The sequence below is a fragment of the Xyrauchen texanus genome, chromosome 20 (genome assembly GCF_025860055.1).
Source record: "Xyrauchen texanus isolate HMW12.3.18 chromosome 20, RBS_HiC_50CHRs, whole genome shotgun sequence".
Lineage (NCBI taxonomy): Eukaryota > Metazoa > Chordata > Actinopteri > Cypriniformes > Catostomidae > Xyrauchen > Xyrauchen texanus.
In genome coordinates this window covers 40945272-40959515 of record NC_068295.1, presented here as the reverse complement: position 1 = coordinate 40959515, position 14244 = coordinate 40945272, and the positions used below count along the sequence as shown (strand labels likewise).

Genomic DNA, 14244 nt, shown 5'->3' with positions numbered 1-14244 from the left:
ACCGGCCCCTTTTGCAGTGACTTAAATATAATAATAACAATAATAGTTGAAAAAATAAACCATGACGTCTAGAAAAATCTCAAATCTCATAATTGTTTTGATTCAACAAACAGCTTCAACAGTGATCGTCAAGGACAAATGCGGGAACTGAACTTGCGTTGAGTTAAGAGGTGGTATTGAAATGTCTTACCACTGACCAAATTCTTGTTAAAATAAAATGCGCTTTGCGCCACTTCATCTACATACAATACACCCCCAGTTTGCACGCCTACACCTACAGTAGCGCAACACTCCCACCCACGGCCAGTTGTTGAATATGTTGACTATCCTCTGTACTGTATATTTCATCATGTGTATATTTATGGAAACACAAATGGCTGATGAAAGTGGGGGGACAACCAGTACCTCTAACTCAAGTACCTCTAATAAAAACTGTTTTAACCCTCCAATTGAATATAATATTTGCATACACCTTTTGCATTTTCGGGTCAGTTTTAAGTTTATAAAACATTCATAATCCAACTGTTTTAATCAATATAAATTAAGTATGATGTCAGTTTTCTTTTTTCAATAAACAATTCAGAACTTCTTTAGCATTTTAAAATACACAGAGGACAGCAGAGTAAAATGTGGAAGAAAAACCTTTCTTCCATCAACCCTTATTCAGACTATGTATGCTTGAAGTTTTGCTCTTGCCACACCTCTCTTTAGACAGTTTTTCCTTTGATATAGTTTATTTTTTATGTTTGTTACATCTGTTTTTTCCATTCTCTGTGTGTGTGTGTGTGTGTGTGTGTAAGATTCAGTCCCATTTTGAGACAAAAAAAAAAGTGTGTGCGAGAGTATGGGAAAGAGCATAAAAGTAAGTGAAGTATTTTTAAGAAAAACAATTGTGCAAAAATATCTGCTTAATATCATGTGTAAAGCCACAATTGATGCAAAAGATGTAAAATTATTTTTATAAAAATGGTTATATCACATATAATTTCTTCTAAAAATCTGAAAACATAAAATAAAATAATAATAATAATGTTCGTTTCGCTAGTCTTGTACAGGAACCAAACTTTGTGACTTTGTCAAAAACTATGTGGTATTTAAATGACCCGAACATCCCTAATAATAATTTAGGGCAGTGCGATGTGGCTGTTAAAATAATATCTTGATGTTTGTTCTGAAATGGCATTAAAACTTTTGTTTGTTTGTTTTTAATCAGAGGAAGCATCATTTCATCCAAACAGCCATTGCAGTCAAATCAATTTTAAATGTTTAACGCATGAACTAAAATTGTAAAAATAACGAAGGCACGTTTTTCACTAAATTAACACAACAAAGAATTAGATTTAATATTTTTTTTCATTAAGATGCACCAGTACAACTATACAGTAATAAAAAGCAATATTTACTTCAAGCAATATATTTTTACTGAAACATTTTTTGGGAATAAACAAGGTGCAAAAATTTCACACACTTCTTGGAGCCCAGTTGAATTATATTTTGATACAATATAACGCTGAATTATTAGTATTATTATTACTGCTATTATGAGGATTATATGTGTTTTGTACAATAGTAATGTATTATCATTTATTTTGGCGAAAATCTGAAAGTGCTGTCATATTAACTTCACCTTCACCTGGAGCTTTTATTTTGGCAGATCACAGGAAGTCCAGTGTGTATTTAACAGTTTGCAATGTTGGTCACTACAAATCTGGTGAAAAGCTTTCACCTCCTCCTTTTCTGTGATATTGTGTACGTTTTACCTTTGTATACCGCTTAAAAGAGAGTATCATAATCCCCACACACGCAAACACAACAGCGTGTCACCTGTTCACACAGACCATGTGTTCATGAGATTTTTTGCGGTTTCATAATCACAAATGACAATACTGAAATTGTTATGTTATTTAATAATTTTGCAGCACTGAAGGATCATGAAATGAGTGAAACATAGTGGCCAAAAAAACCATTGGTATATTCACGATACTGCATAATTTTATATCACCAGCAAAAAAAATAACTTGCGATAATATCGTGAATATTTTTTTTTGTCATCATTTCAATTTCTGAAATATGTGTACAGATACAATGCACAAGCATACTCAAAATTAAAATATCTGGACTCATTTTGATAATGAGAATCAAGAGGAGAACATGTGCTAAGAATATCGAAAATCTTAATGATCCTTAAAATAGCCATAATTTTCTTTATGCAAAAATGCAATATATATATTTTTTTTTTTTGATTGCAACAAGTTTAGGGTGAACACTGACCCAGAAAACTGTTCTTGACAGGCTTTGCAATATTTACGCATAAATTCCAAATACAGTAAAAGTTATTAAAGTGACACTACCTCTGTGTGCAAAGCTCTGTAGCGAGCAGCAGTAGAGTCCATCTTGTCTTTCACTGCAGCACAGGTCCCAGTCATGTCCACCGCAGGCAGGCTGTCCGTTCCTCCAGATTCAGCGCGCATACAGACCTTCGCGGCGTCCAACACCTTCTGCCCTGAGATGGTGATGAAGCGCAGGTCTCCTTTATGAGAGATGACATCCTCAGAGAAGCTCTTCTGTCTCTGTAGATTACTATTCAAGGAATCCAGACCCACAGTGGGCGTCCCTAGCTTGTCCACCTGCCCCTGGGCCTGCTGGAGCCACGTCTCAAACTCCTCACAATCACCCTGGAACTTCTGAAGCTCCTCCTGAACGCTGTGGAGCTGCTTCATCTGCTGCTCAGCCTGGGTGAGCGACGCCTCGTAGCGGCCCTTCAGCTCTTTAATGTTTCTCTGTAGTTTCTCTTTCTCAGCGGGTGACAGGACTTGAGCCTGTTTGTCGAGTAAAGCTTGTGCTGACTGAGTGGCAATGATCAGGTCCTGCTGCTGGGACAAGATTTCCCGGTGGTGGGCCTACGAGATATAGAATTATGGTAAATGAATTGCATTGCACTTAAATTTGTCACTGGTCAAATGTCTCGTAATATTTGCAGAATGTCCATTTTCGAAACATCCTTTCAAAACATTCAGGGTCTACAGTATAATTAGGGATGGACAGATATAGAAAGTTGTAGACGATATTGATTCTTTATGGCAGATAATTGACATGGCGGTTGTTTTACCAAAAATGGACTAAGTGAAATCACATTCAAATTTAGTCAGAAATGGTCGACTGACATCTGTATTTTTAATAGTTGATGACGATATCTAAAGAACAAGGTGGAAGATGGGTAATATAATGCTAATATATACATTAACTTAAATGATAATGCACATAATACACATAACACTTAATGAGGACAAAGGAGACATGCCTAAAATCTAGTCATTTAGCGGGTGCTTTTATCCAAAGTGACAGTATTTATCTAAAGCAACATTCAATAGGATAAAACACTTTTAGGTGAGACAATTGAGTCTTAATATTTAATCAAGTACATACTTGAACCCTGTCATACTGCTTGTCCAGATCCAGGGATTTACTGTCTTGTTCTTCAGCACTGTGTAGAGGTGTGTTATCTGTAGAGTCCAAAGCATTTCCATTTGGATCATCCTCCTCTCCAATGATTCTCTTCATAGATGTGTTCTCCAACAGGTTCCCATTCTGTTTTATCATCTGATCCTTCTGTATTTCACCCATCTCTTTTTCTTTGCCAATGTTGGAAATCCAGTCTAGAAGACCCTCGATCTTGTTTTTACTCTCTTCAAGTTGCTCAACAGCTGCAACCTGTATCATTGCACACGTAGAAGAAAAAACATCTATGATTTACAGGAAATCAAATAAACCAGAATAAAACTAAGTTATTATACACACACTAAACACTTTATTAGGTACACTGTACACCTTCTTATTCATGTGATTATCTAATCAGCCAATCATGTGGCAGCAGTGCAGTGTATACAACAAAGCAGATTAAGGTTAGGAGCTTCAGTTAATGTTCACATCAACCATCAGATTGGGGAAAAAAAAAAAGATTTTTGGTGCCAGACGGGCTGATTGAGGTTTTCTGTAACTGTTGTTCTCCTGGGATTTTCACACACAACAGTCTCTAGAATTGACTCAGAATGGTGGCAAAAGTGGGAGCGGTTAACGGAAAATGGTCACAATGGTTCGAGCTGACAGAAATGCTATGATAACTCAGATAACCACTCTGTACAATTGTAGTGAGAAGAACATCATCTCAGAATGCACAACACGTCGAACCTTGAGGTTGATGGGCTACAACAGCAGGAGACCACATTGGGCTTCACTTCTGTCAGCCAAGAACAGAAAGCTGAGGATGCAGTGTGCACGGGCTAACCAAAACTGGGCAATTGAAGACTGGAAAAAGCGTAGCCTGGCCTGATGAATCTCAATTTCTGCTTAGGTACACATATGGTAGTGTTAAAATTTGGCGTCAACAGCATGAATCTATGAACCAACCCAACCTGCCTTGTGCCAACAGTCCAGGCTGGTCGTGGTGGTTTAATGGTGTGGGGAATGTTTTCTTGGCACACTTTGGGCCCTTGAATACCAATCAGTCATCACTTGAATGCCACAGCCTATTTGAGGATAGTTACTGCCCATGTGCATCCCTTCGTGGCCACAAATTTCCCATTTTCTAATGGCAACAATTTGACTTGTGACATGATAATGCACCATGTCACAAATCAAAAGTCATCTCAAACTGGTTTCATGAACATGACAATGAGTTCCCAGTAACTGGATCTGAATCCGAATGAACACCTTTGGGATGTAGTAGAATGGGAGATGAATGTGCGGCTGACAAATCTGCAGAAATTGCGTGATGCAATCAAGTCAGTATGGACCAGAATCTCAAAGGAATGTTTCCAGCACCTTTGTCAGTCAATTTAAAAAAAGAAAATTAGGCCCTACCCAGTATTATTAGTATAGTGTTCCTATTAAGTGCTCAGTGAGTGTATATTTCCAATAGAGCACAACAGTGGTTCTGGTGGTGGTTGTCTTGTTTGTGAAAGTATTTTTCCCATTCATTTTCTCCAGAGGAATTTCTGCATAGGGCCATAAAACCAACCAACCTAGCAACATGGCAATGAATTAACGATTTGAGAGCTCATGGTTGGTCTGTCTTAAAAGGTTTATCCATAATTGCTAATGAAGAAAATACATTGCCATGGAGAAAATGAATAGGTTTTTTAAAAGTTTATATTTCACCTACCTTCTCAGTCTCTTGCTTGATAGCACTTGTTAACACCTTGTCGATATCTTTTTTGGACTCTTCTGCCCTCTGGTTAAGTGTATTTGACTTGCTCTTCAGTTCCTCCAGTTTGTTCTCAAGAGCTAATATCTGCTCTGGAGTGAGTTTACTGTGGTTCTCCTCCAGAAACTTCTTTGTGCTGCTGATGACTTCATTTAGAGCACTGGCATTAGCCTGCAGGTCTTTCTGTAAAGCCTGATGAACCAATACAGAGAGAAACTCTCTTTTAGTTTCTATTTTAAATAAAACTTAAAACTTAAATACCTAAACAAAAAACATATGATTAATTGCAAAAACCAAATAGAATGCATTACACTCCATAACCATGAAGGATTATAATGTATTACACATTTTACATACATTATTTACATACAACTGATATTAAAGTGCATTATTTGGCGTAATGAATACAACATAATGTATTCGTTTAGATGGTTGGAAACAAGAAACACATGGGGAAAAAATCAGGGAAAACCAATCATTAAATAAAACTACAAAGGACTACAAAACTAACAGGAAACAGCAATGGGGAAATAAACAAGAATTTCAGCTTAAAAGTCTACTAAAAACAGGGAATACGTGACACCACAGTTTTCAGCAGAAGAAGGAGGATTAAAAGCTTTAGCAAACAAGTCTAATAACTTTAGAAAGAAATATAAAGTGTCACCACGTTGGACATTTACCTGATGCTCTTGTTGGTACTGCTGGACATCTCCCACAGTATTTGCACTGACTGCCTGCTGCTGGTGGCCAATGAGCCGGTTCTCTGTCTGTGTTAGATCATCAAACAGCTCCTGAAGCTTCTCTGAGAACTCTCTCTGCTTATCCACAGCAGCCTACCACATAAAGACAAGTCTTCTATTGAAAAAAAAGCATTAACTATAGAGCAGAAACACACAATTGATAAGCATTTAGCAATTAATAGTGACTGAGTATGCTGTAAACATGCCAGCCATTCACAGGGTAGGTTTCGGAAATGGTGAGACATATACAGAGATATATTCTGCTTAGTTGGGTTAGTGCTGCCTTTAGTTGTTGGAAAGCATTCCCACACAGAAGATTGAAAAATCTTTGGTCCTCTAGTGAGAGCTGAATGGATTCAGGCATCCTGAAAAAGGCAAACACGATCAGAAGGTTTTTGACAGTCAAGCCATGGCTTTTCTGTGTTGTGTTTAGTAAAAGTCATGCGATAACAGCAAAACATTTTTTGAACACACACCCAAAATTTCATTCATAAATCTTACATTTTCTAAAATATCATTATAAAACTCATTTTAAAGATGCGCTCAGTATTTCTTTCCTCAATAAAAAAGTTTTACTCTCTAATCAACTAATTGTAATTTTGAAATACAGTATATGTATAAAATCATGAGCAGTGACATAAGATTAAGACTCCAGACATATCAGAAACCTTATAAAATATGGTTTATCCTACATGGAGAGGGTCCCTCATGGGGGCTGCCATGTTTGAATCACATGAATACTACTCACTTAATCTCAGTACCTTTTGAGGTTAAAAGTTAAGTATGTATATCCACATGAGTAGCGACACCAAACTGAATTTTGAAAAAATTGGCAAACAGGCAGTGCCACCCCAAACTTACATCATCGGTTGAGTCAATATTATTCTGTCTGGGTCATTCAAACAAAAGGACTGAAATTCTGTTTTGTGGCACTCGTGGTACAACAATTTTAACATTAACATTTTCTCAACTCGAACCAACACTTCATATCAAAATACGCTATCAAATAAACAAATTCAGAAGTAAATTAATGTCAGCAGCTGATGTTGTCTCGTTCAGACCTGCTGCTGAGTCTCATATTGACGGATCTCCATGTACTCCTCCAGAATTTGTCTCTGAGTTAACACTTTGTCCATGAGCTCTTTGAAGGATCTCTGGGTCATGCTGAGAGCCCTAAGTATGTGTCTGCTGTGAGCTGGACTCAGGAACTGAGTGTGCTCAGAAATAAAGTTTTGGATAGCAAAAGTGGCATCTTCCATGATATGTCGGGTTCCTGATAACTCCTTCTCTATGTCCTGAATAAGGAACAATCAAAAATAAAAGTAAACTGTTGAGTGACCCCATGCAATGCGATTGCTGAATAGCATATGATGATGTGACTATCAAGCTGTATACAAAGCCTTGTATCTCTTTTTTCCCCTTTGCTCACTAAGTCCTTGTGGTGGAGCATTTGGTCACCAAGAAGCGTGGGCTGACTTTTTCAGAACAAATCTCAGTTTCCTCCGCTTCTGAAAATGTGCTGGCTTGCTGGAAGCGTTACCGCGGAGACTTAACGCGTGTGGAGGCTCACACTGTTCACCGCGATCTCTGCATACAACATAACAAGTGCCGCACTGATAGCAACAACCACTGTATCATGACCAGGGGTGTATAGTAAGAAAATTCCAAGAAATTGTACTTTTTTAAGTAGTTTAAAATGGTGTACTTTTACTTGAGTAAATTTTAAGTGCTGTAACTGTATATTTAAAGTGCTATTTTCCATCTGTCTGTGTTTGCTACTTCCCTGTCCTGATTTTATTTTATCTGTCAACATGATTGGCAACAGAGTGTCTCATGACTCCTGTCAAATCAAAACATGCATAGAAACTTGAACGGCAGCTGCAGATCTGGTGCCAACTGTTATGATGTGGACTATGCCTCAAACAGCATTTCAACACCTGAAATGGATTTTCGCAGTAAAAAAATTGTGTCATGTGAGTTTAGCTTGCTCAAGCCAAATATCAGCATTAATCCTGCCTCTAATTTGAAGAAACATATTGAGGTAAATTTCATATTTCTGTTTATTAGATTCTGTGTGTCTAGAACATTGCCTGTAATTTAATTATCTCTCACTGAGATTATTGGGCTGCTGTGAGAGATTAATGCAATGTTATCAATAGGGCTGGGAGATAAAACAATCTTGATGTTTATCTGAAAAAAAAGAAAAAATGTCTGCGATATCAATGATAATCTTTCTGTAGTTTTCTATTCTTAGCCTATATTCCACATCTAAAACAGGGGTGTTCATTACATCGATTGCGATAGCAAGACAACCACTGGTTGATTGATCTAGATAAAATATAAAAGATTGATAAAAGATTACGTCTGTAGCTGTATGCTGTTTGATTGACAGGCGGCTAATGTTTGTGTGCTTTACATGCATGTGTGTTCCGAGAGCACTAATGCAGGTACGCACCTAAATGATCAAATACACCTCATAATTAGAAATAATAAGACGGCCGATGCCCGACTTGATGAGGATTTAATGTAAATGCAGTCAGTTTGGTCTAAAGTAAATGTAAACAGTGGGTCAAAAAGCGTATGTATGTTGGACTTGAAGTGTGCATGTAACCGAATTGAGCACTGTCTAGTATGTCATATAAAGGATATTAATCAAACAACATTAACAAGGAAACGAGAAAAACACTCATTACTTTTGGCCGAATAACTTGAGTAGCTTTAAAAGTATTAATGTAATAGAATAAAACAGTGACATTTTTAATAATATTTTAGTTTTTTAATTATATCGACCCCTGGTGTAGAGTGTAACACTTGAGCAGAGAGGCAGACGAGGAGATGCGGATCCAAATGCAGTTAAGAATTTATTAAATAAACAAACAAGTAAACACAAAGGAACAACCCTCAATAGGGAAATAAAACATAAAACTGAAAACTAAACACGATGAACACAAACAGAGAACTCAGGCAGGGAACAGAGAACTCAGGCAGGGAACAGAGAACTCAGGCAGGGAACAGAGAACTCAGGCAGGGAACAGAGAACTCAGGCAGGGAACAGAGAACTCAGGCAGGGAACAGAGAACTCAGGCAGGGAACACATACCTCCATTAACAAACAACGACTGACAGAGACTGAACAAACAGACAGGGTTTAAATACAAGAATGTGAGACAAAGGGGCCAATGAACAACCAGAACACAAACTAGATGACAAGGTGATTAACAGAAGCAAATGACAAATTAACAAGGGCAGGTGAAAACAATGAACGGTGAACACGAGGGAAAACAAGACTATGGAGTTACAAGGGTGCCAAAAGTGAAAACTAAGGAGCTACAAAAGTGACAAAAATGACAAACAAAGGGCAACGAAAAAACAAGACAGGGTATACATAACATAGAGAGTGTTAATTTATATAATAAATAACCAGGAAAGTAGAGATGATAAAATAATTTATAATTATGCATAGCCTTTATAAAGATAGAAAAGTGTCAACCTTCAGCAGAATATTCCACTAGTCACAAACGTTTGTGCATCATGCATTAGATTAGAATGAGAACACAACTATTTCTGGGCTTAAAAGATACAAGAACTAAATCAATGTGGAACATTGTATCTCAAAAGGAGGACTGTGTGACCCCTCATGTGCTACTTAAAGGAATAGTTCACTCAAAAATGACAATTCTCTCATCATGTACTCGCCCTAATGCCATCCCAGATGTGTTTGACTTTCTTTCTTCTGCTGAACACAAACAAATATTTTAGAAGAATAATTCAGCTCTGTAGGCCCATACAATACAAGTGAAGAGGTGCCAAAAGTTTGACGCTCCAAAAATGTGAGTTTTTATTATAATGGGGAATAGCTTTCGCAACTCAGTACTCAATACACACTACTCATGAGTAATTTTAAATGAGCTACTCTTTTACTCTTACTTGAGTAGTGGACAGGACAGGTACTTTTACTCTACTCAAATTACATTTTTAAAGAAGTAACAGTACTTTTACTTGAGTATTATTTTTCAGTACTCTTTTTACCCCTGATCATGACCAAGAGGAGGGTCACTTTTGTGATTCTACCCTCTCAAGCAACCGGGCCAATTTGGTTCTTTAGAAGGCCTGGCTGGAGTCACTCACCTAGGGCTGCAACTAACGATTATTTTGATAATCAACTAATCAAACGATTATTAGAACGATTATTCAACTATTCACTTGATTATTGCAATGATTAATCATTAGTTTTAACCGATTATTCACCTTGTAACTCGACTTAAAAGGTAGTATTAAACGTGCTTACTAACAATAGAGGACAAAATCATATTTTAAAAATATCTCTAAATGACATTTACTGAATTCTTAATACGTTTAATTAAGTAAAAATTCAAGAAAACGTGAGCTTTTGTCTTGTTTTCCACATATTCTCTAAAAGCAAGTCTAAATATCTGATATGTTGCTTCTCAGGTAAATGTATCTTGTTTTAAGGATGTTTTGATATTTTTTAATATTTAAATATTCAATATTATATTCAACATTCTCCAATAACAGTTTTTTCTTCTGCAGTATAGCTGCTAATGTAAATGTATGTTGGTTTTAAAGGAGTTGTTTGGAAAGTTTAGAGTGCATCTGTACATGTGTTTTCTTCCTCTGCTCAGTCAGGTGCGACAACGAAAAATTTGTCAGAAATCTTTTTGTCGACGTTGTTGATAACGTCGACTAATCGTTTCAGCCCTACACTCACCACACCCTGAGTTCGAACTTGTGACTCCAGGAGTGGCAGTCAAAGTCATTGCTCGATGAGCTACCCAAGCCCCCAAAGCCTTGTATTTCTGAAACTAAACAACCAAAAATACAACTTACCTTAATTTGCTGATTCTTGTCCTTCATTCTTTCTAGATCATCAACATTCAGTATTTCAAGCTTAGACACCCTCTCATAACTGTCTTGCAAACTAGCTGAGATCTTATCAAGGGAGCTAAGCCAATTCTGATATAAGGTTTCCAAATGCATCTGTAACACATATTTGAACAGGTGTGAAACAATCTTAACCTTCAACATAATCTTCATTATTAGACTGTGTTCTAGTACTTAACACAAATTGTGGTCATGAATATTCACTGACCTTCACTGCTTCAATGGCTAGTAGAATAGCATTACTTCTCTCCACTGACAAGTGGCAAACATCTGTGAAAGTATTCTGTAAATCAATACAGACTGTAGCCAAATCTTGGTGGATTTGTGTGGGGATAAGTTCATCAGCAGAATTCAGAAGTTGCTCTGCTATGCTTAAATCTGCTGTAAGCATGTCAGAGAGAACAGCAAGCTGTGCTTCCAAAGACTAGAAACAGAGGAGGTGTATTAGTTGGAAAAAATGCTAAAATTGTGAAGAAGACCGGAAGAAAAAGACGAATAGCAATAGAATAGAATAATGTAACCATGCAGACCAGGTAAAAATATCAGAAACAATTTGCAGCATGGGAGGCCAAAAGGTCAAGAGAATTTCTGAGGTCAACAAAGAAGGAAATGACCCTATATTTTACAAGTGACAAACCTGAGCTTCCTCTAGCTGACAATGCAAACCCTCGATATCTTCTGCTAATGGACCCTTGGTCAGCAAGACACTTCTTATATCTTCAAGAGTATCACAATGATCCTGAAGTCTGCCAACACATTCCAAGTAATTCTGCGTGGAATATCTCTGTAAAATGTGGATAAATACACTAGTAAAAACATGCATCTGCAAATCATCATCTAATTCAGAGTTATGTGGCAATGACTCTGCCAAGTGGGATATCTTGTGTTGGTCCTGGAAAACATTCCTGTCAAACAAACATAGGCGTTACCCTAACCTTTACCCCCCCAAAACAAATCATGCACATGTATGTGATTGTATCTGAAATTTGAGTCCACTTGTGAAAATGTTTCCTTTTTGCATTTTTCGAATTTAGTCGTTTATTTTTCATTACAAATTATATTATATATTACCCCTCCGTGTGCCAATGCTGACACGCGTGCCATAGGTTGCCAACCCCTGCTTTACCCTAACCATTAACTACCACTAAGATTAAAGGGCAATGATTAGTTGATCGGAATGTTGTTCAAACCCAAATCTTACTCCTAAACCTAACCCTAAACCTGACCCTAAAATTGGATTAGTTCAAAAGAATGTTGTTCCAGGACCAACAGGAAGGTTGATCGAGGATTATAAACTAGAATCACTGTCATCTTCAGGGATGAGAGTAGTAGCATGACTTACCCTAGGATTGATATTGACTCCATCCATTTGCTTTGAGTTTGGATCATCTGCCTTAGAGACCTGGTTATTAGAGTCGGCAGACTGGAAGACATCATCTGCAACTGAATCATCTGTGGTCTCACCAGCAATGCTTTTAGCTTCCATGTTTTCACCTCTCAAAGCAGTGTCTGCCACGAGTCTTCTTAAGTCCCTACCCACTTCCTTGAGCACTGCCTGATCCCTGCTCATGGAGATCCCCTGAATCACCTTCAGGAACTGAGATTGTTTCAATTCAACATCAAACTCATGCTTAGATTCATGATTACTCTCATCAGATGGACACTCCTGTCCCTCTTTTAACTCTGGACTAAGTCTTTCATGCTTTTTCAAATCCAAGAGGATATCTGGAGCCTTGCTTTTGTCATTTGAGTTGGGTTGATTGGCAGCACAGTATGTAGAGTGTTGCTGAATCATTTCGATAATGTTATCAACAGCTTGACATTTTTGTCTTTGCGTTTCATCCACACTTGCACCTTCCAGCTTGTTTTGGACTAATTCATTTAAGAGAAACTTAAAATCACCATTGCCCATTACATTTGGAATGTTTATCCCTTCGGTCCAGGCCTGCTGAAGTAATTGATGGACTTCCCGATTTGCATCTTCAGCAACTTCGTTATCTCCACCTTGAGGCTGTTTGAAGATATCTGAACCTTGTTCCATGTCCTGATCAATCATGGGTCTAAAAGAAACATGTGGTTGCTTGGGGGCAGACTGCAATTCGATTGATTCTGTGAACGTCTCCTCTGAACAATTATCAGTGGTGATGTCTGAAGCTGGTTCCACAGCTTCAACCAAGTCTTTTCCATGTTTATAATAATTAGCACTTTTAAAGTCTGGTTCAGCTTCAACTGCAGTGGCATTTGGTGCAATATGATTACACAAAATGCCTTGCCCAGTTGGGTGTTGTACATTATGCATACCTCCACTGGAATCAGCTTGACTGGTATCAGTTACAATCTCAAGTGGTATTGGCTCAAAGTGTACTGTTAATTCAGTTGAATCTTTTGGGTTGAGTTCAAGTATGCTCTCAGATCCTTGAGAACCTATAGAGCTTTTATTGTCAGCCTTCTGTTCTACCTCACTGTCAATATTGCTTTCAATACAGACCACTCTGGACTCAGATTTCGTCATAGATGTACTTTCGAACATTTCCAAGCTCTTGACTTTTTCTGTACGGTCCTCATGCTTAACCACACCCTTATTTACAATATTGTCTTTACTAAACTCATTTGTATTCTTGTCAAAATTAGCTGGCTCCTTACTTAAATTATTGGAGTGCTCAGCTTTACATAATGGTTTGTTTTGAGATGGTATTTCCTCCTTTTGGGTTTGCAAATTTTGAGCTAATGTAAGCTGACAATCAGTTTTTAAATTAACTTCTGTTTCAGTTTCCATTGCTGACAGGGCCTGTGCTTCAAATAAAGGCAAGTGTGACTGTTCTTGTGCAAGTGTTCTAATTGGTGCAACATTTGCTACCACTGGAAGCAAAGTACTCAAGCTCTCAGAAAGCCCTTTGTTAGCAGATGTATATTCAGACTCCTTTTTGAACCTGTTGGGGTCCTGCTCAGCATTGAAAACACTCTCTGATTTTCTTTCATCAGTGCAGACATCACTTTGTGATGGACATGAGTCACTTTGTACAGTGCTATTGACCTTAATTACTGTAGTTTCAAGGTTTGCAGCCTGCCTGACACATGATGAAGTACTTTCAGTTTCAAAAGATACCTCAGTGACAAAAGCATCATCATTCTTATTCTGCATTTTTGTCTCATTTTCATCCAAAGTGAAATGTCCTTCTCCTTCATCTACAGTTTCAAGCTCACTTTTGGGACACACAGTCTTGAATTTACCACATTGTACAGCAAAATCTTGCTCTATTTCATGAGTCTTTGCAACTTTATCAATCACATTGTCCTCTGTTGAAATAACTTTACATGGAATATCACAAATGGTCATGGTGGGGACTGTGAGATCCTGACCTTTATTCATACATGCCAAATCTGTAGCTACCTGCATGGC

At 37.6% G+C, this 14244-nt stretch overlaps 1 protein-coding gene across 1 annotated transcript in view; it reads right to left on the bottom strand.

The window, feature by feature from the left end:
- Positions 1 to 14244, bottom strand: part of dst (dystonin) — a 273043-nt gene that overhangs the window by 116874 nt on the left and 141925 nt on the right. Inside the window, exons 39-42 of the mRNA XM_052150432.1 lie at positions 5884 to 6036; positions 5162 to 5395; positions 3427 to 3711; positions 2352 to 2900 (exon numbers count right to left, since the gene is read on the bottom strand). Coding sequence (XP_052006392.1) covers positions 2352 to 2900; positions 3427 to 3711; positions 5162 to 5395; positions 5884 to 6036 — 1221 coding nt within the window. The remainder of the gene's footprint in view (positions 1 to 2351; positions 2901 to 3426; positions 3712 to 5161; positions 5396 to 5883; positions 6037 to 14244) is intronic.